Source organism: Homalodisca vitripennis, chromosome 1 (assembly GCF_021130785.1).
Source record: "Homalodisca vitripennis isolate AUS2020 chromosome 1, UT_GWSS_2.1, whole genome shotgun sequence".
NCBI classification, from domain to species: domain Eukaryota; kingdom Metazoa; phylum Arthropoda; class Insecta; order Hemiptera; family Cicadellidae; genus Homalodisca; species Homalodisca vitripennis.
In genome coordinates this window covers 106580617-106605610 of record NC_060207.1, presented here as the reverse complement: position 1 = coordinate 106605610, position 24994 = coordinate 106580617, and the positions used below count along the sequence as shown (strand labels likewise).

The 24994-nt window shown below is 32.6% G+C and overlaps 2 protein-coding genes across 5 annotated transcripts in view; one reads left to right on the top strand and one right to left on the bottom strand.

Moving 5' to 3' along the window:
- Positions 1-5381, top strand: part of LOC124368670 (mitogen-activated protein kinase 15) — a 38190-nt gene extending 32809 nt beyond the window's left edge. The window contains exons 9-10 of the mRNA XM_046825945.1: positions 4282-4418; positions 4909-5381. Of these exons, the coding sequence (XP_046681901.1) occupies positions 4282-4418; positions 4909-5082 (311 nt within the window). The 3' untranslated portion in view covers positions 5083-5381. The remainder of the gene's footprint in view (positions 1-4281; positions 4419-4908) is intronic.
- A 5388-nt stretch (positions 5382-10769) lies between these two features.
- Positions 10770-24994, bottom strand: part of LOC124368654 (zinc finger protein PLAG1-like) — a 40918-nt gene continuing 26693 nt past the window's right edge. For all 4 annotated transcript variants that reach the window (XM_046825906.1, XM_046825916.1, XM_046825924.1 and 1 more), the window contains one exon: positions 10770-20328. In XM_046825906.1, the coding sequence (XP_046681862.1) occupies positions 18692-20328 (1637 nt within the window). In that variant the 3' untranslated portion in view covers positions 10770-18691. The remainder of the gene's footprint in view (positions 20329-24994) is intronic.

Sequence of the window (24994 nt, the reverse complement as noted above, 5' to 3'; positions counted from 1 at the left end):
AGGGGTTTCACAGCTTGGTTACTGCTTCGGACTTTTCGCAAGCTTTTGATTCGGTTAACTTCGAGTTATTGTTAGCAAAGCTTAGATTTTATCATTTTTATGACAATTCAGGAAGTTGGTTCTCGTTGTATTTATTGGGGAGAGCTCAGCGAACAAAGATTTAGTGATCGGCTGTCTCCCGTGCTACCCAGATCTATTGGTGTCCCTCAGGGTAGTTGTCTGGGGCCAATCCTCTTTCTTGTATACACTGCAGATTTAAAATATCAGTTGGAGTTCTTTTCTCTTCACTCTTATGCAGATGATTCACAACTTTTGTTGTCTTACAACCCATTAGGGAGAGATGAGGCTGTGCCAAACATCAGTTCGGATCTGGAAAGGGTGAAGTTATGGTCGGACGATCATGGGCTGCAGGTGAACGGGTCATCTTTGAACTGTCAATCACGTCATAATTACATAGTTTGCCATCAGTTCGTCACTTTAGATGGCAAACCTTTGGTTATGGATAATTCTCTAAAAATCCTTGGAGTCACCTTGGATTCCAATCTTGATTTTACGAATCATGTAAAATCAATATCTAAAAGCGTTGTGACCAAGTTGAAGATGTTATATAGATGTGTAAAAATACTGCCAGTGTCTGCTAACAATTGTTCCTACTGTGTACTATGCTCTTTTTCATCTTTCGCTGGTTGCCTTACTCAGGAAAATGTAATGGTTCTCACTAAATTGTGAAACATAGCTTTGAGATTTGTCTATAGTCTAAACAAATTTGATCACATCAGTGAATTTAGGTTAACTTCTAAGTTAGGTTAAGGTGTTATCGATTAAAGATTGCTGTGACTTGAAAACTGTTCAACTTATTTACAAAGTTATTCAGACTGGCAAGCCTGAATATTTATGGAAAAAGCTTATTTTCAGGCATGAAATAAACACTCACAGTACTCGACAGGACGGCCTACTTCATTTGCCAAGAGTCCGTCTAGAAATCGGTGAGAAAGCTTTTGAGATACTTTGGACCAGAAATATACAATACTTTGCCTCCTTCTTTGAAGAGACTTAGTAACCGCTCGTTTCAAAATCATGTCAAACAGATTTTTAAGTAATTTTACTTAGTTTTATATTTGAATGATGATTATTTATCTGTATGCTATGACAAAAGTTGTCTTGTAAATCAGATTCTGTAACTTTGAAGACCGCTTGCTGAATAAACATGTTATTTATTATTTATTTAAAGAAATGATAACATGATAATGATGCCTTATCAGATTTTATTTCTTTTAGTTAGTCAGACAGTTTTGTACTGTCTTAACACGATGTTCTGGACTTTTGAGAATCCTCACTAAATGCGTGAGACAGACAACCAAAGGTACTGGATCCTCAATACTTGGTGCGGTATTATAGGTAACTGAATTGTAGGCTCATTTTTTTTCAAAGGATACTTGGATGGAAATATGTATAACTTCCTCATCGATTATTTTCCTAATTTATTGTAGAATATTCCTGAAAAATCTATCCAAGAAATGTGGTTTATGCATGATGGGGCACCAACCCACTACTCTAAAGTGGTGCAACAAACTCTGGATGAGGGATATCCTCAAAAATGATTTGGAAGAGGTGGACCAATCATCTACCTACCCAGATCCTCAGATTTATTATAGTTGGTAGACTACTACTTGTGGGTAAGGTTAAAAGACTTTGTTTATATACACGGCCCATGACTTTGAGAGGATATGATGCAATGAATCAGTCTGCTGTTCAATCATTAAACTGAGAAGAAGTATTAAGGTCTGTAGAACACCAGTTCCAGGGTAGAACTCTGTTAAAAAAACCAATTACAGTTCTAATTTCTGTAAGTAAGTTTAGTTGAATACCGTAATATTTTGACTAAAATAGTTATAATCTAGATGATTATAGTAATAATAATTATTTTAATTACAACATCTGAGAAAAATTTTTTAAAAAAGATATTAAAAACTAATTCACTAAGAACCTAGAGAAAATACAGGAGTTCAAAACGCTATAATGCAACATCTTTATACTATAAATGTGAAAGTGCTTTTGTTTGTTTGTTTTGATTTCAAGCATAAACTATTCAACTGATTGTGCTTAAATTTTACGTGGACATTCTTATAGCCTCTCTGGAATACAGGCCTATTATTTTCACAAAAATTCCCTCTGCGCTACGCCCCACTGATCTTTAAAGTAGCCAAAAGTCCCATTTAATAGTACATGTTTACATTTTATAGTAAGGACATTCTGTAAGGAATAACCATTATTTTTCATGAAGTTTTAGATTTCAGTAATTTGGTAAGTACTCATCGGCCTTATAAAATGTCCTAAAAAATAAGATGATTAGTATTTGACTCAGAATACACAATTTGATGATAGACCTTTGAAGCAGGGACCAAACACTATGCTAGATCAAAGTTTGCTGCACTGTGATTTTGAACTAATGTACCAATTTCAGATCTAAATGTTCTAAAATATTAACAGTAATTTTTCAGTTTATAAGGAAACAAACGGGTAGTATCATTTTGTTCATGTACTTTTAACTGTACATTTTTATCAAATATTAAGTAATGTTACTATCTAGATTTTACTATAAATTTAAAGACTGATATATAACCTACCTTTCACTTTTGACAGAAGCAGGCTTCTCTGATCTGTGAAATATATTATCTTGATCGGGAACAAGGCAAAATCAAGTATGCAACAAAATATACTAAAACAAAGTAAATTGCGATGGCCATAAATATAAACTTTTTAACATATTTTCTTGATCGTGGGAAGAAGTCAAACTCAACATTGATGTCAGAAACATAATTCATCGAACCAGAAGTGCTCACACAGGTGCAAAACCTACTGAATTGCGTGCGAAACCACAGATAACTGCTAGTCCAAAATAAAGCCAACTTTAAATACAAACAATTTTAGTTTTTAAGAGATTTGTATTGATAGGTTTAATGAAAGTCATACCTTGCTAATTGAATTTTTTAGGTTTTATGAGTTTAGAATATCCTAAATTTGATCTATTTACAAAAATTAAAAATGTGCTGAAAAGTAACAACTAGAACATATTTTTAGAAAGAGTACTTCTTTGGTAACCTTGGATAAAAATTTAGATTTGTAATGAGGTAACAGTAAAAAGACAGTGAAACCATACAACTTTGACATTTAGGGCCATCCTGTATACAAGCGAAATAAATTAAACTTTTTTTTCAAAATATCAATGAATAGAAACCATTAAAATGAGGTACGGCTCTACCTTTACATTTAAAAATCTTTCAAAAATGACTGACCCCTATCCCCCAGAAGTTTCGGGGTATTTGTGAGTGTTAAAAATTACTTTCCCAAATTCTTAAAGGTACAAATATGGGAGTTTTCGTTAAAACGAAGAAGGTAGGTTTCTCAGTTCAGCCACTATACATTGAGGATGGGTGGTCTGCCTCACCACCCATAAGATAATAAATTAATTTATTATTCACATCAGTTGATGGAAGACTAAATGTCTTAAGAAATCAATATTTATTATTATGATTTATTTTTAACATTTAAATGCACTTGTATTTCATAATTTTATATCCTATCTCTATTTCATTCTATTTAAATTATATTTCCTAAACTGAAGGAATGTTTCTTTCTTATATGCAGATAGTCAATAAATATCTTAGTATTTACCATATAACAGTAATAAAATTGGATTTATACAAAACAAATTCATACTATACCGATTTTGGTATCTTCCTAAGTAAGTCTCTTTCTTGATATTCTTAATGATGTATGGTTTGGTCCTAATTTAATGTGTTGGCCTTCATCGGTGATGTAGAATACTTCATTTCCTATTATTTCCTTTACAATATAACGTCCATTAGAAGTTCAGAAGAATTTAGATGTACCTCCTTTGTGGCTAACTTTAGTAGTAGAACTTACTCTCCAATCTTAAATTCTGTGTTTGTAACATTTTCTTATCATACTCTCTCTTCCATCATCTATCCTCTTTGAAATCTGTAGCTTCTCTTCTGTTTGTTTATCCATGGTATGAGACATGTTTTAATAAGATTACCTAATTGAAATTTTTAGTAGTTGAAGTTGCAAGGTTGATCATCTTGGCTGTCACACTTTATTTCCAGTGGTTGTGAAACACTAAGTTGAGTATCTGCAAGATTTAATCTCGTTCAACTATTATATCAACCCTCATTTGATCATCTTACAGGATTATTTTTGTTGGATGTGAATAGTTAGTTATTACACAACTTATGATGCTACTGAAGAATACGGTTACAGCGCGACCCAGTTTGGTACGTCGGAGCTCCACAGGATCCTACCACAGCAGTCACCCAAGCAGCATCGCTGGTGTTGGACACAGGGACACTGTCACTCTCACCACCATCAAAGAGACTGTCACTGCCACACAAACACCGGTTAGTATAATAACCATATGGGCTCCCCACTTTTCTTGGACTATAGAAAATGAGTAGCTTCTCAAAATCTAAGAGACGACAGGTACAGCAAACTTAAATGAAAGGTGTACATTTATTTGACAAATTTTCCAATAATCAGAAATTGTGTTTATTCACTGAAGTCACAAAATGTAAATGTTTGATTCATTACAAGAAAATCTTCCTATATAAAAACAGTCAAAGCCCCTAAACAAAATATTGCATTGACCAGAATTCTGCGGATTTAGCAATTTGTGTAGAGGGACAACTGCCCAAAAATCAACTTATTTAATTAATTCTCAGATTTTTTACCATAATTTGAAACACAAAAAGCTAAATGGGATTGAGTAAGAGAAAAATAAATCTTTAAAAAATAAGTCTTATGTGTTTTTAAGCAAATATACTACAAGATATTTTATTTGCAAATTATTTAACTTCTCTTATGTAATCATCAAATATGATTTTTGTTCAGGCAATTATAAACAAGGGTCCAAGACTTGTGAAACCAAAGGCCACGGCAGGATTGAGCAGCTATATTGGCCGTGCTAGTGTAAAGGAAGCCTCTCAGTACTCGAGTTACGACCAGAAGTATGGTTACATTACAGCTTCCGAGTTGCAGGACCTACACCACAGAGTTCCATGGTAGGCGGCTGTTGTACAGTGACTTCATCCATAGTAGAGATTTTAGAACTTATCAAAATACCTTTTTTAGATGTGATTTTGACATTTGCTCATATGCGTCAGACTCAATGCACCCAAAGGCTGAAATTGACTTCAACTTTTTTAATATCTTTTTCTATTCGATTTATCCAAAAATTAAGAGCTCTAGTTGTAGTCTGTAGTTAGGTTTTTAATCAAAATATTGTGTAGGACAGTGTATTATTATACACTACATGATTTAAATCAAAATACGTTTGTAAATTAATAAAAAATCTATCGATTTGAGTTTTGCTTCTTTTTTGTAGATTTTAATAAATATAGTTTTGTAGGTGATTAAAAACTTCAAGTAACAATAGACAATTTCAAACTTCAAATCGTTGCAAATGAAAATGAGACACATATTATTATAGTTTATATTTAATAGCACAAAAATAGCCAAGAAAACAAACTTTAATGCTATGTTTGGAAATTTTCAAATATTCTTTAAATTGAATTTTTATATTGATAATATATTTTATAATGATTTTATGACTAAAGTTGTAAAGTTATGTCAATTTAGTTCAAGAAGAATTTCAGTTTGTTTAAGCGAATTTTGGCATGTCTCAAATTGGACTGAGAATATAATTTTAGATTGATCAAAGTACAAATGTTCAAACACGTTCATTTTACGTATTAAAATCATGTGTTCAGTACATTATCAATTTATTTTTTGAAATTTTATCTACCTCAGAAATGTTCAGTATTTTTGTACAGTAGATTAGTGAAACAATTTGTGAGCTGTAGTTTGTAGTGGATAGGAGAAAAACACTTTTATATTCCTAATAATAGCAATAAAATGAAATTTCCACAAAATGTACTTGTTTTATTCTATATTTTTATTGAGATAATGAAACAGCCTCCTAGCTAATTTTACTCTTATCAAAAGGTTTTATTTTTTATTGTTGCTTTTAGTATGTTAAAAGAGTGAAACCCCTCTAATTAAGTGCTATTGTACTTGTGTGTGTATTGGGATTATTTAAGAGTTTATTGATTATTTACTGTTAATTAAACTCATCAGAAGAGATGATCTAAAGAAGTTCAGCCTTAGCTTATATAGGGGCCAGTGCTAGCTTTTACCACTAATCTACAATGCACCAATATGGAACCCCTTCCCAATGACAATAATTATTATGACTATAAATATAATGTAAACATAGTATGAGACATATGTAACAAAAGAGTACATGCTCTCATATTAATAATACTTAACTATTAATAAAGTAGAAATAAAAGTCTATTAACTGAAAATAAACTCACCATTGGAGCATTTTTTCCAGTTTTATATTTTTTCTGCCTATATAACTTATGTGATCACATTGTGAAAATCATATTGCAAATAAATAACAGTAGCTCATAATCATAAATTATGTCTGTTTTTAACAAGATACTAGAATGTAACACTGTTAGTGATGAGAGCTGATGTCTAGGAGCAGAGAGCCAATTTACGTTGCAACACGTATGCAAAGAAACACATTCATCATAGATTTAGTTGTATTCTAAAGAATAAACCTGACAATTATACATAGTATAGACTTTCTTCTGTTATCAAATTTTGAAATAATAAATATGTTTAATTCATTCCTTCATTATATAAGCACACTCATGTAGAAATCAAAAGGGGAATTTTTCTAAGAAAGAAATTAATCATCAACCATGCTAGTTTTGTTGGAGGTTTTAATGGAACGGTATTGAAGTAATATAAGTTAAAAATATCAGTTGGCAATTGTTTTGCAAATCTTATATTTTTTTATAGCATTACACTTAAAACTGACCATCAGACATAAATACTAGTTATATCGCTGTCAGACATTAAGTAAAGAGTCACCACTGTCTACCAAGTAGTCAGTCTGTATATGGTTAGCTGATGCTGATTTAATACATATTTTAGTGTTTCTAAATATTGTGTGTTTTTTAACCTTAGTGGGTTTTTTCTAAGTAAGAGTTTCCTTAAAAGTGAGTTTATTTATTTAGATTTTTTTAGGTGATTTGGAGTTTACTACATGAAAGATGTTATGAAAAACGCTTAAACATTTTTGAAGCATTTTTTTTGTATTTATACAGAAATTAATCTAATTATGCACAAAAGTCATTATATTTACAAAATATGAGTATAAGATAAAGTATTCAGTATTTTCTCATAAAAATACTAAGGCACAGGTTATGTACAAGTTAGTAACAGTAAACAAGTTTCCTCAGAAATCTGTGACAGTATGAAAGACATGGAAACAGTCGGGTACACAAAGTGGAACATCTTAGCTTGCTGATGCTGATCCATTTGCACACTCTCCTCAGCTTGTCCTTATCTGTAGCAGGGATGGCTGCAGGAAAATGCCGGGCAGTGAGTCTCAGAGGAGCAACTCTGCCAGAAATATGTCTGAATGTCTTTCTCACGTCATTTTACACACTCAGTAATTACACAAACAACCACATTTATTTACTCACGGTAAACACATCAAAATGTTAACAAATTATCAGATTAACCTTCAGGTTTCGAACTAACGTGAAAGTTAGTTTACAAGTATCCACTTTACTAACAGAAATAGAATCAGCTGATTACTTGGAACAACTGATTTAATACCGTCATATGGCAGTAAATTGGGTCTAAAAGAAATAAACAAAAGAGCAGTTGTGATGTAGTGGGAGCGACGACAACTACTTGAAAGTGTTTCTTATCTATTCTGAGATCACATAAGTATTCAGGTGAGAAATTATTCATCACAAATATTATTGTGGAAACTGTTTGGAACCATAGCGCTTCCCGCATGGCTAACGAGATTACTGCGGGCGACACTTGGTAATCACACCTTCTCTTACCAAGTAGATTTATTGGTGTCTTTTTGGGTTATGGGTCTGATTATAGGACATGGTCACCTGAGGTCATCTTCACAAAGTCGGCATCCTTCGGGAGGATCCACTCTGTAGAATGTATGACAGGAGGAAACTTCTGAACACATGCTCTTTGATTGTCCTGCAATAGCAAGGAAGCTGTATGCCATCATTGGTAGTTTGGAAAAAGGTAGTGAATTTCCTCAGGAGGACCTGATAGGTTGTTTCCAGCGGTTTGTGAAACTGCTAAAACCGTAGACTGATAGGCCTCATGGTGTGCTTCCGAGGTGTGCAAAAGTCCCTTGAGGCTTAAGTGCAAGTGCATAGCAATAAGTTGCACCATAGAAGAAGAAGGGTTAAATACTCAAAACTTATACATTAAAAAAGGGTTTAGGTGCATAATAATTATATCTTTAAACTATGACATCTTCCATAACACAATGATAAAAAATAACAGAGTAAAATGCATAAGGTTTTATAATAATGATAATTCTTGTATTCCATAAAACATTTTTACAAGAAATGTATTGGAATCGTCAAATTTAGAAAGCTAAAATTGTCCTTTAATTCTACCACAAAAGTATCTTCCATACATACATTGCAGTCTAGTCCCTAGCCAGTCTGCCAATTGAGGGTCACCTAATTAAATGCCATAAACTCGTCCGTGTTGTAAAAAGCGTTTGCGACTAAAGTTGATTTAAGACGAGCTTTAAGTGCCTTTGGCATTGGGGTATTTTTTAGCGAATTTGGTAATCTGTTGAGAAAGAGAACTCCTGCCTGGGAAGGCAAACTTTGAAACAGTACCGTCCTGTGTGCCCCAGTTCAGTAGTTGTTCCTGCCTCTAGTTACATAAGAGTGTGTGGGTAGATTACTCTGTAGTATGCCATTGTCAATATCTGGGTCGGCCAGTACTCGGATAGTTTTCTCAAAACATAGATTCCTAAAGATAGTTTGGAGCAAACGTGGTCTATGTGATAGTCCCAAGTCAACCCTAGATCAAGGTGTATTCCAAGGAATTTTGTTGTGTAGACCTCTGCAATCTCAGTATCATCCAACGTCACTTTTGTCTGAGTTTTTGTTTCGCAAACAGAATTGTATGAAATTTGACTTTGTTGAATTGGTTTTAAGATTGAGCTCATTCAAGTGTTGAACTGTGTTGTTGAGCTCACTGAATGTTACTTTTTCGAGTTCTTCGATTGAATTTGCGTTGAGACAGAGTTGTGTCCACTGCCTACTGGACGATTCATCCTTGTACAGATGAACTGGCATCGTTATTGTAGATGAGAAAGAGTAAAGGACTAAGAATAGAGCCCTGCGGAACTCCACACCTTAGCATTTCCTCTTTTGATTGAACGTCTGAAATTCCTACAAATTAAACTAGATTACTAAGAAACGATTTGAATTACCAGAGGGGGATTCCTCGTATCCCGTAATGCTTTAAGTTGGAAATGAGAATACGGTGGTCAACACAGTTGAAAGCCTTAGAAAGGCCCAGGAATACACTTGGTGTATCTCTTTGACCTTTGATTCCCTCTACTATCCAATCCACGAGACGTACGACTGAGTCTATTGTCGATGTTCCACTTCGGAAGCCGAATTGGTTTACTGAGAGTAAATTATGGCTTTCCAAAAATTTTACACATTGTGTGAGGAAGACTTTTTCAAATATTTTGCTGAAGACCATCACTGAGATGGGTTGGTCATTTTGGGTTGAGGAGGGATCGCCCTTCTTGGGAATTGGTGTAACCTTTACAATTTTGAGAGAGGAAGCGAATGATCCAGAGACAAAAAAGAAGTTAATTAAATGCTCTAGTGGTCTAAGCAAATGCCTTGAGCATTGCTTGAGGAGCCATGTTGAAACGTGATTAATATCATTTGATTGTTTTCGAGTGATCTCTCATCACTCTAGCAATCTCCTTCTCTGAGACCGGAGCCAAAGCCATGGAAACTATGGAGCTTGGTACTAATGAAGGGGATGGCTGATTCGAGTTGCTGGGCGGAGCCCTTGGTCATCGATAATTTCATTGTTAACGTTGAGTTTTATTTGTTTGTCAGTTTGTGTCTTCTTCTTGTTAATTATGACCCAAGCAGTTTTTGAACTATTTTTGAAACGTGGGCAGAGCTTTGTTAACATTTTAAGCTTTTGCAGCTTTTATGATTTTTCTATAGATTAGTTTGTATTTTTGGAAGAAATCTTTAAATTCTTCAATTGAGGAATGCTTTATAATTTCCGAAAAAAAAACAAAAAAAAAAATTTCTCTAGCAGTTTTTGCATTGCTATTATATGTGAAAACTCCAGGTTGTTTTACTACAACCAGCTTTTTAACAAACTGAAAACCATTTATACACATCCAACATCAGCCATTTATTTAAAAATAAACCACCCAAAATAAATAGTTTCATATACTCAACAACATATAAGGCTTTGCAATAAAGTGCCTACTGGATTTGAAATACACTATTTAACTTATCAGAAGCAGTAGTTGTATTCTTCTATAGGGTAAGATCAGACAATATGGGTAATTTATTGTGGTACATATAATAAATGTTGTTCCTTTAACCTAATAATTTTTAAATTAGAAATTTCTATAGTTTTTGGATAGCCCTAGTACAAACGGTCCAATTTTTTACTAAACATTACTGTCAAATATCTTCATTTACATGTTAAATGTTCAGTCACTTGTTTAAATAATCAATAAATATTATATCACATGTTATTTCAACAAAATAGCACTTTATTAAGCAAAATTAAATGTTAAACTAAGAAAGTAAAAGAAACAATCATATAGGTAAATTAAAACCAGTATAAATGTTTAACTGAAATATTTTATTTGGCCATAAATGTTTATTTTGCATCCCACAAAAACATCGAGAGCAGAATGCCACATACAGAAATAGATGTAGGGCACATATGACTGATCATATCAACATCAGCAACTCAAGAACAACCACTTTAAATAATTTAAATATATACTTCAATTTCCTTCAGATATTAATACATCATTTAATATTGTATAAACTTCCATTTTTTAAAATTTTGTAAATGGTTTTTTTTAGTATATAAGTTGCAGAATGAATTTGGTTAAAAACAATGTTTAAAGAAAATAGAAGAAAAACAATGTTATATAACAGTCTGTAAAATCTTATTTGCTAATATTATTTCATTTAAGAAAATATAATAATAAAAATGTTACAACTGCTGGTCAATAAGTATATTCTCATAATTCCATTTCATAATGTATATTTTTAATTTGATTCTGTTTATTTTAATCATAATACACAATGTGACTAAATCGATCAGATTTAAAGATAAATTAATCTCAATTTACATTATTAAAACAAATAGGAAAGCTTAAAATTACAGTGGAAAACTTTTATCTAGAACATTTTAACTAGAGATATTTTAGATACAAACTTATACTTCATTTCTGTCTACTACAAACAACAAACAAAAAGGAAATAGCTGAATATTGTGAATATTTAAGATAAAGTTTTAAAATTAGGTACCAACCCGAATTTCAATTTTTAATAATCAATTTAAATTTAGTAAAGTAATTCTTCTTATTACAAGAGAATTACTTTATTCCTAATTTTACTTTTTTGTTCAACCAAGATTTTTGCTGGGTTATTTATAATCAGTAATTTTAGTATTAATTTCATATTGTGTTTTTAATTTTGACTTTATTAAAAGGTAACATACAATAGTAATCTTAAACCTTTCTGTAATTTCAGAAAATCACTCATCTCCCAATTATTTTTTTTTTTAATCAGTGCAATATAATAATTGAAAATAGATATTTTATAATATTGGTTTTTAATCGTTTTTGAACAATGAAAACCATTTTTATTTAATGTTAAGTCATTTAACAGGACTTCAATAAGTTTGTAAGCCAATAATTACATCACTACAAAGTAATCTGTTTTGTTTATATATTTCCCACAAATATACCACTACAGAAAATGCAAAAATCAACCAAAAAATCTTTAATTATTTGATGGTGTATAAAACAAATATAGGAGGTACATTCCAACAAGGTGCAAGAATTATTAAGTAGTTTTGTTATAACCCAAGTTACTGTTATTTTTTCAAAAAAGATTAAAATATTACTGACTACATTAAAGCAAGTTTAAAAATTATACAATACTTGTTGTATATAGTACCAGATGTTTAAAAACTGTATTAACATCTAGTTTGATTATGGTAGGTCAGATAATGTTGTACCAATAAAGTGTACATGAACAATGACATAACAAAAAAGAAGGAAAACCAATGTTATACCTTCATAAACCAACAAGCTTCTAACCCTTACAGCTACTACTAGTCTATTCTTAAAGCTATACGTAAGTAACTATATATTTTGTATTTTACAAGATGACATCAGGTACAGTATGGTGAAACAGCTCAGGTAAGGCACTGATAGATTGGAACAGCGTGAATGGTACAGTTCAATGTTCCTATTGATCAAACTGAATAGTAAAACTAGATGGACCACATTTGTTTTACATGTAACTACCAATTTCAAGCCCAATCATAGAAAATGTAAAATAGGTTAAACAATCGTTTAGTTGCTCTGTAATAAAAATGTATTTCACTAAAATGAATCAAAATTACAAAATGTCCAGACTGAAAGCAAAAACAAATAAATTTTAAATCAAACCCAAATCTATCAATCAAAGAAAAGTTTTAAATTGGATTTTGAGCTTGACACAGATATTTCAGCACTATTATTTACTATAAGAGAAATGTTTAGTAAAAAGTTACATTAATCAATTAATAATTATAATCAAATGGAACCAGCTGAACATTATTTCATTCATACATGGAAGAAATAAATTATCAAAATATTAAGAAATTAACACAATAGTAAAAATGTAATGCATATTCATTAGATTTTAAAAATACAACCCTAATTTTTTTCATTTTCAAAATAAAAGTGTTACCTTGAACTGGCCAGCTGTTTATAGCTGGAGGAATAACTAATTTGATACTAAACTTTATTGAACAATTTTGAAAGGGAATTCAAGAATATATTTCTATATTAGGGCATATTGTTTACTATGACAAGTTTTCCTTGGTGATAATAAGACACTGGTAATATAAAATAAAATAAATAAATAAATAAAAATAAATATTACACTACAGCAAAAGTAATTTTACTGATATATTTATTAAACTGTTATCACTCACGTAATAAAATTCTGAACAGCTTTGGTCAGTTAGTTACAAGACATAGAGGAATGAAAGTATCTAAACATTGGAGAATAGCAGGGCAAAACTTCAAATTCTTCTTATGAACATTTAAAAGTAAAAAAATTGTATACCATTGAACATTTTTTTTCAAACATTATAATTATCATACATAAAATTAGATTTTTTACTTTACATGTCCACGCTGCTCCATTAACAAAACAAAATACATGGTTATAAATTACAGGTGGTAACTACGTCAATCTAGTGTTATTTACAAAACTGTGCTTCTATTGGTACGTTCTTTGTGAAAAAATATTAATATACAAAATATCGAAGTGTTATGTGAAGATACTGTTAACTGACAACTCTGCCTATCCTATTGTATATCACAGATCTTGTGTAGCCTGTGGCGTTATTGTTGAAGGTGAGTTTAGATTTTATGAGCCCCAATTTGATGCAATATGGTAAGAAAATTTAGTCTATGGAAGTGTACGCTCAGCAAAAATGTGGACTCATTTGTTTCTTAAGTAAATACTTGTTAAAAAAATTACACATGAAAAGTTTAATTCTGAAGATTACATACAAACAGTATAAATAAATCTCAGGGTATTTTTACCAAATATAGAGAATAATAATTAAATTACATATAGTTAAACTATCTGAAATGTATAAAATATAATTTTATTACAGATCTCCAGCGTTATCTTTGAAATTAAAAATCTGGTAAAGTGCAAACTCAGTAGTATAACTATGTATTAAGATATTTACACAAGAACTCAACCAAAGTCAATAACTTTTTGTTAATTGTCGAACATTTGGAGTGTCAAAATACCCTTAAAATTCTAAAAGCAAAATTGATGATCTGGATTTTATACTTTAGTTTATAAACTAAAAAACATTTTTTAATATAGTTCCTCATTGAATAAATTGTTATATAGATTGAAATAGTTTAACAGAGTTATATGAGTGCTAAATATGCAATAATTTATGTAAAAGATTTTAAAGAAATAGTATATTATTTTCAAAAGTTTACACATGAATGAGTAATAAAACAAAATTTGACCAACAAAACACCACAAACTGTGATCTTAATAACTAAACTAGAGCTAGCAATTAGATTTAGACTCTATTGGATAAAATAACAGATACAAGAAACAAGGCCTTGCTTTGTAGACCTATACGTTGGTATCTCAGCACGGTTCTACTGTGGGGAGAAATTTTATGGTTGAGAAAGAGACACAAGCACCATGACTAAGGCACTCAGAAGTTATAAGATAATACTAATTTATTACAATTAACTTACAATGTTCTTTAGGTACTTACTGTCTTATTTTTATGAAATAAAAAACATAATAGCAGAAAAGACTTTTCTTTTTCAAAATTTATACAAATTATGTGATTAAAAATGAGTAACTCACTCACTAATTGTAAATAAATCTTCAAAAATTCAATAAGCCAATAAGTTTCACAATAAAATATGAGAAACAATAGCAGAAGGTAATTTTAATGGTAACGTTCAAACACACTAACAGCAAATTTGATTTGATGCTAAAAGGAAACAAGAGAAGGAATTTAGTTTAGGAAAAAATATATGAGGGTTTCTTGCGGAATTGACTACACATTGAAATTACCTACACGACTGGTCGTTTATTATTGCTTGTTAAAACTAAGGCACTAGGCCGACACGACGCGACCTACATTAATGACTTACAACGCAATCCAACATCGTAGGAACATCATTCTTATCATTTACATATATATAACACACAAGTGCGACGATGATGTCAAACTTTGCATCCAACTTAAGTCTTACAATGTATGAGGTAGATGTATTTAAAATACCACTTAAAACTAATTAACCTAATGGAAATTTCTAAGTCTATGATGGAATCGCTACGGACCTGAATGTATGGAAAGGCAACTGATTGTCATGGCAACGCACGACGTACACTACGGAATGTCTCGGTAAAGCTGTTTACTTTACGGTAACTATTACTGTTAATCATTTCATCGTTTAGTAACCATCCTATACTATTAAGGTACAACAAATTACTGACATGATGCCCGAGCATTTTAGAACTAAGTGAATTTTACTTTTTTTGAGGATTGGTGGGTGGGATGGAATCTGAGTCAAATCGTTTATTTCATTTAGAGAATTAGTTATAAAATTTAACATAATCTGACTCTTTAAACGCTCAATATCTATAATGTTCCATGATAAATCTAATTTTTATGAAAATGTAACACAAATCTATAACCACCTAACTGTGTACACACAATCAAATATTTAATAATTAAAACACACATGACATGTACATTTAATTTATAACATGTGTTAAATTGAAAACTTTAGTTTTATAGATTTGTGGTAAATTTCCAAGAAGGTTGGATATCCCGGTATCCGGTATTTTAGAGAGATTGGTTTTTGAAATCAGTTAACACAATTTTGAGTATCGTCTTTTTAGTAGGAATATTCATAGGAATGAGTGAAAAGCACAACATCCATGCCTTAGATCACTCATACTCATTATCTGTTGAGCTCCCTATGACTTTTTGTTAGTTAAAGTCAAGAAAGTTCTGTAAAGTAACAGCGGTGGAGGTTATTAAAATCAATATTGAAAATTACTCCGTGCACTACATTAGAAAGTGGAAAATGAGGATGAAGAGATGCTGAAACGACAAGAAGCCTGTTTTAATGTGAAAATTGTAGATGATTAGAATTTTTCTCTAGCATCAGTTTGAATTTCCTAACAACTCATAATACAAGTTAGCATAATGTGTGTCTGTTAGTGATTATAATGATTTCGTGTCTACATTCCATATTTTTGACATAGGATTTTTATTTGGTCCAAACTATCTCTTATTTGGGTAAGACATTTGAAACTAGATGTCACAAACCATGTTTGTATTGTACATGTTTATGGCCTACAAAAATTCATTCTTATTGTGGCAATAAAGTTATTTAACTTTGGTCAAATACAGTTCCAAAGCATGTGTAGAATCTTGCAAAGAGGTGTGTACTATTATTTTAACGTATCTACTGTTACACCTTGTATATGAAAAATTCTAATTATTATTATAATTCCAAGGCCAATGCTACTTCATTTAATTTAATAATGCATTTTAACAAAAGTTGTAAATGTTCATCGAAGTTCATTCAAATCCGATTAGTAACTTCTAAGAAACAAACTGCAAACTAGTTACAAACACTTTTAAATATATACATTTTAAAAATGATTTAGATTTGTGACCATTAAAAACCTAAAAGTGAAACCATTTGTAAAATAGTATAAAATAATTGACACTCATTTTTTGTCACTTGCTAAAATAAATACTGCCTCCAAAAAGCAAATTATATTGGTGACAAGTAGACTACTCTGTCCCTAAAATATCAGTAAAATTCAATACCTTAATCTGCGGTCTGCTTATTAAAAATTGGCGATCAAAATAATTTTTATAGGAACATAACATCTGAAAACACAATCCTACAACAATCTGATCTTAGATATCAAACTTAAATAGAGATAATAAAAGAATGTTTGGATCAAATTCTTATTCTTTAAGTACAAAGAGAATAATTGTCCTATCAGTTCACACCATTCTTTGTACATGTAGATACTCAAAATTGTACAAAAATCTTGGAGTTATTTGAAAATGGGATAAAATTCACTTTGCCTGAAAAAATTACATCTTAAAATAAAACAAAATTAAAAAGAATAATGTCCAAATACAACTTCCCTATTTAGTATTTTATGTGCATTCACACAACAGTGATTTCTTATAATTAGGTTCATATTTCAAATAGTTAGGCTACAAATAACGTACGTCGAATAAAATAACAAAATCTCAAATCGTTACAGATTGGATTTCAGTATTCGCATAAATACATTCTTCTGTGATAAATAGAGTCTCTAAATACTTTTAACAACAATATATAAATAAAAATTTTTAAATAACAATAATAATTTAATTATTATTTATATAAACAGTCCAGAAACATAAATATAATGACTAAGTAGTTCACACTGCAACATGTTTTTTGGGAAAGAGAGGACAAATAGTCCATGATATTATTTTTAAATACTAATGTAAATTAAAATAAATAAAACCAAAAACTAGATTCAAATTTAATGGAGATGGCCTTAAAATATATGATTTCTATAGATTAGTTGTGTTTTGTTATTAGAATGACCATATACATAAAATAATATGTAAAATGAAGTTGACACACAATTAACAGGTAAAACAGAATTAAAAATTTGAACTAAATTTTGAATTAACTAAATGGGTACCTAATAAAATACTAATATTTGTATATAGTTACATACATTGTTTGCAACGTTGAAAATTAAAATTGAACACAATTTATCGAAATAAAATTACAATAGTTAATTAAGAAAACTACTTTAAATGAGAAAAAATGAGCTTCAATTCAACACTATAGCTAAAAATCATAGGTCATTCTACAAATGTTACAATAGTTTCATTCTAAATGAACATTTAATACTAATTAATTACTCATAATATTAAACAAAGCATATAATTAATTGTTGCACTATATTGTAAAATAAACAATTATTAGTTGTAATAGTTTATAAACATATTAGATGAAATAGATAAGTTCTTCATAGATTTGTCAAATTCATTCTTTGCCAATATTGTGTTTAATAAAAAGACAATAAATTCAAAATTTCATAATATTGCTATTTGTATTCCCTAAATTACAGGAATTCTTAAAACTGTTGATAAGTAAATTTGAATTCACCATTCATTAACCCTTTGATTAACCAATCTGAGAAAATAAAACATTTCTTTATCTGTAGGTTTTATTTATGTTTTGTTATTTAGCATCCATTTTTTAAATAAAAGAATTAGACATTTTATTTCCCATGTGTTACTAACCCTCTCCCTGTTAAATTATCGTGACACGCTTCTATCAATACCGGGCAGAATTGATTGGGCCGTGCCCTCTGTGTCTTGTACAAAGAACTGTTAAAACAACATAACAATATGTTGGTAAAACAGTTGCTGCAGGAAGTTACATATAGGTCGAATAATTCCATAAGATAGCAAAAGAAGTTGGAAGGAATTTTGATGAAAAATGGCTAATACAATGAAGAGATTGATAAAATGTTTCATTACTCCTAGACATAAAATCATACAATGGACGTGGACATTAGCAATTCCAAAATTACTCGTACAATGGCAGCACAAAGCAGAGAGCAACGGTGGGACTTTAATGCCAGGCTCCCAGGTGACGAATTTCCAGGAGAGGGTTAAAGTATAGAATGTACCCATAATTTTGTACACTACTATATGGTTATTTATACATATATTTACAGTTAAATGAGAAGCATTCATCTGATCAATTTGATTTAATATTAAATGTAATCTTTAACTGGCTGCTAATGTTAAGTTTAGTTTACTATAATTCAAGCTATAACTACTGATCTTTTCAAACCTTTAAATGTCCATTGAGAATGAAACAAGCTTAGATTATAAGAACTCAGATTCCATTACATTTAGAGGATAGGAGAGATTACGGTGGTTGATGGAAGGCTTGATTAAACCGAGGCAGGGGAGTAGAGCTGGTTGGGGCTTCACTGGACGATATGAACTCAGATATTATCAAGTCATTGCCCGATGAAGAGCTCTGACTTGTTTGCGGAGCAATGTAGTTTGGCATCTGCAGAAACTGTCTGTGAAGAGACGATTCCTCTACAGGTTCGATGAAATGGCCTGAAGGCATCAACAGCGGGTCAGAGGTGTCCTCTGTGGTCAGTAGCAAGTTTGGTGGAAGCGACCCTTGAAACTGGTGTGGTAGCAGGGTGATATATTCTGACATCACTTCTGGCTTGATGTCAATCACCTCGGAGGTCGTCCCAGGATCAAAGGTCATTGTAGAAGGTAGACCGGACAAAGGGTAGGGAGGAGGTGGGCTTTGGTAAACATTATCGGACATCATGCTTCCACTTGTTTCTGACAACATCTCTTCCGATTGACTGAAACGCACACCCAAATCCTTGGTTTTGAATATCTCACCACTGGTCGAAGGCAAATTTGTGTCTTCCTCATCATCAAACATTCCAAAGGGAGAACTACTTTCACTTTTAACTTCTTCTACCATATCTTGAATTCTACTGGTAGAAGCTTCTTCCATTATTGCTGTCACAGTTTTTGTTCTAGGTTCTGGCCTCTTCTTCCCTTTCTTTCCTGTGTGGTTATGACTCTTCTTGATGTGACGCACCAAGTGGTCCTTCCTACCAAACCTCTGAGGACAGAACTGGCAGAGAAAGTCTCTCTTGCCTGTGTGAACGACTAGATGGCGTCTCACATCTTTCCCAGTGTAAAAGCTTCTATCACAAAGTTCACATCTATACTTTCTGTCCGCTTGTGTCTTTACAGTTCTTGAGCCGGCATGGATTTTCAAATGTGTAACTATTTCTTCTTTTGTAGAACACGTTTTACCACAAATTGTACACTGCAAGTTGCCATCTTCAGCTGCATGCACCGCAACATGTTTACGGTAACTAATTGGTGAACTGTACTCCTTGCCACAGCCTTCACGATCACATTTATATCTCCTTTTTGTGAGACTATGAACTTTTGAATGATTTTTTAAATGATCTTTTCTATGAAAAGTCCGTTCGCAAACATGACATCTGTACTGTCGCTGGTCCGAGTGGATGAGAGTGTGACGCACAAGTTTGAATCTTGACGAGAAGGCTTTGTTGCAATGTTGACATACAAATGGTCTTTCCCCTGTATGAGCATACAAGTGTTGGCTCAATTTGCCTGGACTGCCGAAACTCTTGGGGCAGTGAGGACAAGTATGTCTTGTTTTGCCTAGAGGTTTAGTCTCTTCTCCCTCCTCACTAGCTCTCGTCTCCTCCTCTCTCCCACTGGGTCCGGGCTCAGATTCTGATATCACCTCGTCCTTTACGTTATCGGTGGTGGCTTCTTTGAACAGTTGTCTGCGAGTTCCACCAGGGGACTCCACCGGCCTATTCGATTGTTGGGACCTCTTCTTGGGGCGGGAGCGGCGTGAGGGGGTGCCTGATGACGTTGAGGGGGTAGCACACAGACAAGCAGCCAGGCTACGCTTGCACGATGAACACTGGTGCGAGCGCAATTGAGGCCCTGACGCCTCTTCCTCCACCCAACTTGGAGATAGGTCTGAAATATTAGTTTTCTATGAAATATCAAATGAAATATTTCTTCACTATCATATACTTAAAAAATGTTGAAATATATAAAAAAAGTACAAGCTATTTTACAATTGGATGTCAAATTAAAAACTAAACTTTGGTTAGCATTACTGTGTTCCAAGTTTCCATATGGGTACTCTGATTTTTTTGAACTTGCATACCTGAAACATGTAATCTTGAAAATTGCAATGGTCAATAAGTAACTTAAGACATGTAAAAATGTACTACCCTGCATTAGCATCTTGCAAGTTTCTGATCAACTTGGATGTCCTCCGACAGCTTGTTTCTAACTGCTATTCTCATACCAGTCATACTACTTGGGTTAAGAGACAGGAAAATTCTCCATATACTCGGGTCAGCTGGATCATCAGATAATGTTCAGTAAGCACTCTCTGGAGAGTACCTTTTCTCTGCACTACTGACGTCTTGCATGTAGTCTTAGCACAGAGTATCCACCCATGCAGAAGCACATAACAGATGTGAACAGCTCCCATTCAGTCACTACAATCCTTATGTTTCTCATTAAACTGATCAAAGTAGCAGTGATTTGAGGGAAGAAATTTCACAATATTGACTAAATGTGCCCTTCTTGAGTTTTGGGGGTGAACTTCTAAGGGGCTCAGTGTTGTACTACGCATTTGTAGTCATCCTCTCCAATGTGCCTCTCTCCAGTACTCTTAAAAGTGGACAAGCCCTATCCAGGAAGTATAGGTTGCACAACAGGGCAGTATCAGGGTTATAGTTGATATTCCTGTCAACTATGCCCTTCCCTTGTCTTGTTGCTCTCCACCTAATGGTCCAGCAAAACTGCACCCAGTCAACCAACTCCTCCAAGCATTCCACTCCAATTTTCAAAGATATTGGCATCTAGTGTTTGACCTTTAAAACTCCCGTCATGATTCTCAGAATCTGCCTAATCAGGTTGAGGTTTGAACCTCCTTCTCATCTGTGATGTTAATCTGGCTAAGAAGTAGCTTCAGATCAATGTAGACCCTACCAGAACTACGTTGACGGTAGATCCATGAGTTCAAACACAACTATAGATGGGGATATAACTGTTTGAACCTCATCATCCTACTGATAGGATTTCCAATAAATATTCGTTATATATTAATAAAATAATTTTCTTTCCTTTCATAACCTGCTAATTTAGTTACAATAAGCCTTTGTTCATAATATTCAATGGCTAGCTATATTTAGAAAGCTTTTGTTATAGGTTGATGGTTTTATTAGTTATCATTTTATTAGATGATAGCTGAGTTATTAGCTACCACACTAAACAATTTTGTGTAATAGTGCTGCTAGTAACAGTCAAGAAGAAAAAGGAGAAACTATTTGTATTTGTGAGAGGTGCAACAAAAGCTCTGTATTAATTAATTAAATAATACTGTATGTCATTATTAAAATTCAGCTTTTCAGGTGAAATTTGATTTTTTTTATAGCGTATATGTTCATTCATTACAAATAAAGTTACATTGGTTTGGTAATTTTTTATTCCCATAATAGGTTTTAGAATTAAATGTCTATAAATGTCTTAGTAATTTGTAAAAAGTCACTATTTCCACTACTTGCAATTTAAAAAGCTGATGCTTCATTAAATAATTTTTTTTTAATTGGTTTAAACAAATTATTGTTACTTGCCAACTTTATTATTTGCCAAATATTGTTAATTTTACACATAGATTCAAAATCAAGTTCAAAACTTTTAAAGATTTTTTTGTAAATTTAGGTTAAATTTATCTTAACAAATGAATGTACAGTAAGCTTACAATTAAAAACAGGCTTATATTACTGTGGAGCTTCTTGGTAGGCTGTGGCACTAAGCGGCTGGCACTCAGTTAAGTTCATAGCAGTCTCCTTGGGTTCAGCTTTCTGCACCAAAGCCAAGGGAGATCTACTAGAGTTTTGTGTTCATACTTTTTTTACTCTGCAGTTTAGCCTCTTCCAAGGGAGCAAATATTAAACTTGAAATTATGCATGAAGCTTCATTTATTTATTAGTAACACCGAGTTCTATGATGGTACATGTCACTCCATTGGATTTAGCGAATATTTTTACATTGGTGTTATGGCTAACCATGATGGCAAGAAAAAATAGCAAAACAAATTAACACATGGAGCCTAAATATCTCAACACTTTTATTATTTAAAACAGCGCTATGAAGCCTAACCGACTAAACAATGAACAAATATTTTTGTGAATGTATTGCATAGGAAAATATCTCAAATTTCATCTGTAGACTTGAAATTTTCCATGAAAATTCATTTCTACATAAACAAGAATGAGTTCAGAATGGCCACTCAAAACCTTCGTTTGAATTCCCAGTTTTCCGGGTTGAAAATTTTAGATTGTCTAATCCATTTTCAAATAAAATAAACAACTGAAATACTGTATTTAACCCTTATGCTGAGTGTAACAGTGACGGTTTTACTCTCACCAGCTGTATTTGCAGGAAATGCCATGAAGCTGTTGCAGCATAGTAAATCTTCCACGATTCATCGCTACCACCTATTTTAAGCTCCTTAGTTTTTATCTGTGTGTCTTTCAATTTGTTGACATAACATCTGGTGTATCTAATAACATTCCCTTCTGTGATATTTAGAAAATACATGTATCCAATTTGGAAAAATTCTGCATTATGGATCAGAGGTCTGCAGTGCAAGAAACTATGGTATGAGAGTACTAGTCGATTTGGTACAACCAACAAATAAACTAAATACTACATCTGAACATTCTGAGGAGAGAGGGAGGAAGAAAGAGAGGGAGAGAGGGGAGGTGGAGGGAGAAAGAAGGGGGATGGGAGGGAGAGATTTACAAATTAGCTGTAATTAACATCACACATAGAAACAATTTATGTACCATGAACATGTGGTTTACAATACATTAAATAAAAAATGTGAATAATCATGGCAATGTGAATAAATCACACACATCAGTTCAATAATGAAAACTGACAATAACATAAATAACGATGTCATATTAATTTCTTTATCTCAGCTAAAATATTAACATTAAGAGTAAAACCCCTCTAACTAATTCAAAAAAGGTATTCTGGTAGTGCTCCTTTCAGTGTACTGTAGCACTTAAATAGCGCCCATAATTGAAGAGGAAATGAATGATGACCTAGTCACTATATGGCCCTGTCATAATCTAGATTCTTAATACACCTCTGTTTTTCAAATACTATGTTATCTCGTGTTTTGATCTCACTATTTTTGCTATGTAATATAGATTAGGATCCTTGAATGTTTGACAACGAATTGGCAACACACAACATAAGAAGGCTCCCTTTGCCACCAACTCGCATTACAGTTGACACAAGCACTTCAATTGACTGTATATGCACTAATATTCCAGAACATGACCTTAGTGCAACAATTTTACAAACTGGACTATTGGATCATACCGCCCAAATATGTAGCCTGGACTTTTGTAAAAATGACGACAACACACAAACTCTTCGGCGACAAATGGGAAGGAGAAACCTTGACCAGCTCAAGTCACTGCTTTCCATAAGAAACTGGGATACTGTCTATAATGCTGAAGATGCGGAAACAGCATATAACATATTCGAAGGAGTGCTGCAAACTGCCCTTGACATCTCCTGCCCTCACAAGAAGAACAAAAATAAAACTAAGAGTAAACCAATTCACTACTATGACCAAGAATCAGCTGAGATAAAAGCTGCCTACTTAAGAGCCTCAAACACCTATGAAATTACCGGAAGGGCACAAGATAAAGAAACTATGGTAAACATAAAAAAGAAGTACGACAGAAAACTAAGGATGTTGCAACAAAATGCAAATACACAGAAAATAATGACATCTGACAACAAATCCAAAGCTGTATGGGACATAATACATACAGAGACCAATGCCAAACAACTTAGCAAAACGTGTCCTAAGCTAAACATTGACGATGAAGTGGTAGACAATCCTCTTCAGGTAGCTGAACAACTAAACACTTTCTTTACTCAGATAGCAGAAGTGACATTACAGCAAAACAACCAACAGCCAGGAGACAGCAGATTAGAAGAGGACCTAAACCTCTTAAACCACCCTTTAATACAACCATTTGATCTGACCGCCACAACATGGGAAGAAGTAAGTCAAGTAATACACAACCTAAAAAACAAATCATCGAGTGGTACAGACGAATACTCATCAAAAGTTGTAAAGCATTGCGCAGTGGAATTGATTCGTCCTCTTGCATCAATTATAAATAAATCATTTTCCCTGTGCCAATTCCCAACAAAGCTTAAAGTCTCCAAGGTCTATCCCCAGCACAAAAAAGGACCAAAAACTGACCCAAAAAACTATAGACCCATTTCCTTAATATCAACGTTTTCAAAAATTATTGAAAAAATAGTATTGAAGAGACTAATGACACATCTTACACAACAGGACTTAATCACTGACTGCCAGCATGGCTTCCAGAAGGGAAAATCTACTTTATCTGCCATCATAAGTCTGGTCGAATCTATAATTGACAGCATAGAGGAGGGACAATTTGTCACTGCCTTATTCCTAGACTACAGTAAGGCCTTTGATTGCTTAGGACACAGCCTCATCTCTAAAAAACTTGCAGCTTTGGGAGTAACAGGTCTGGAAAACAAGTGGTTTGATAGTTATCTC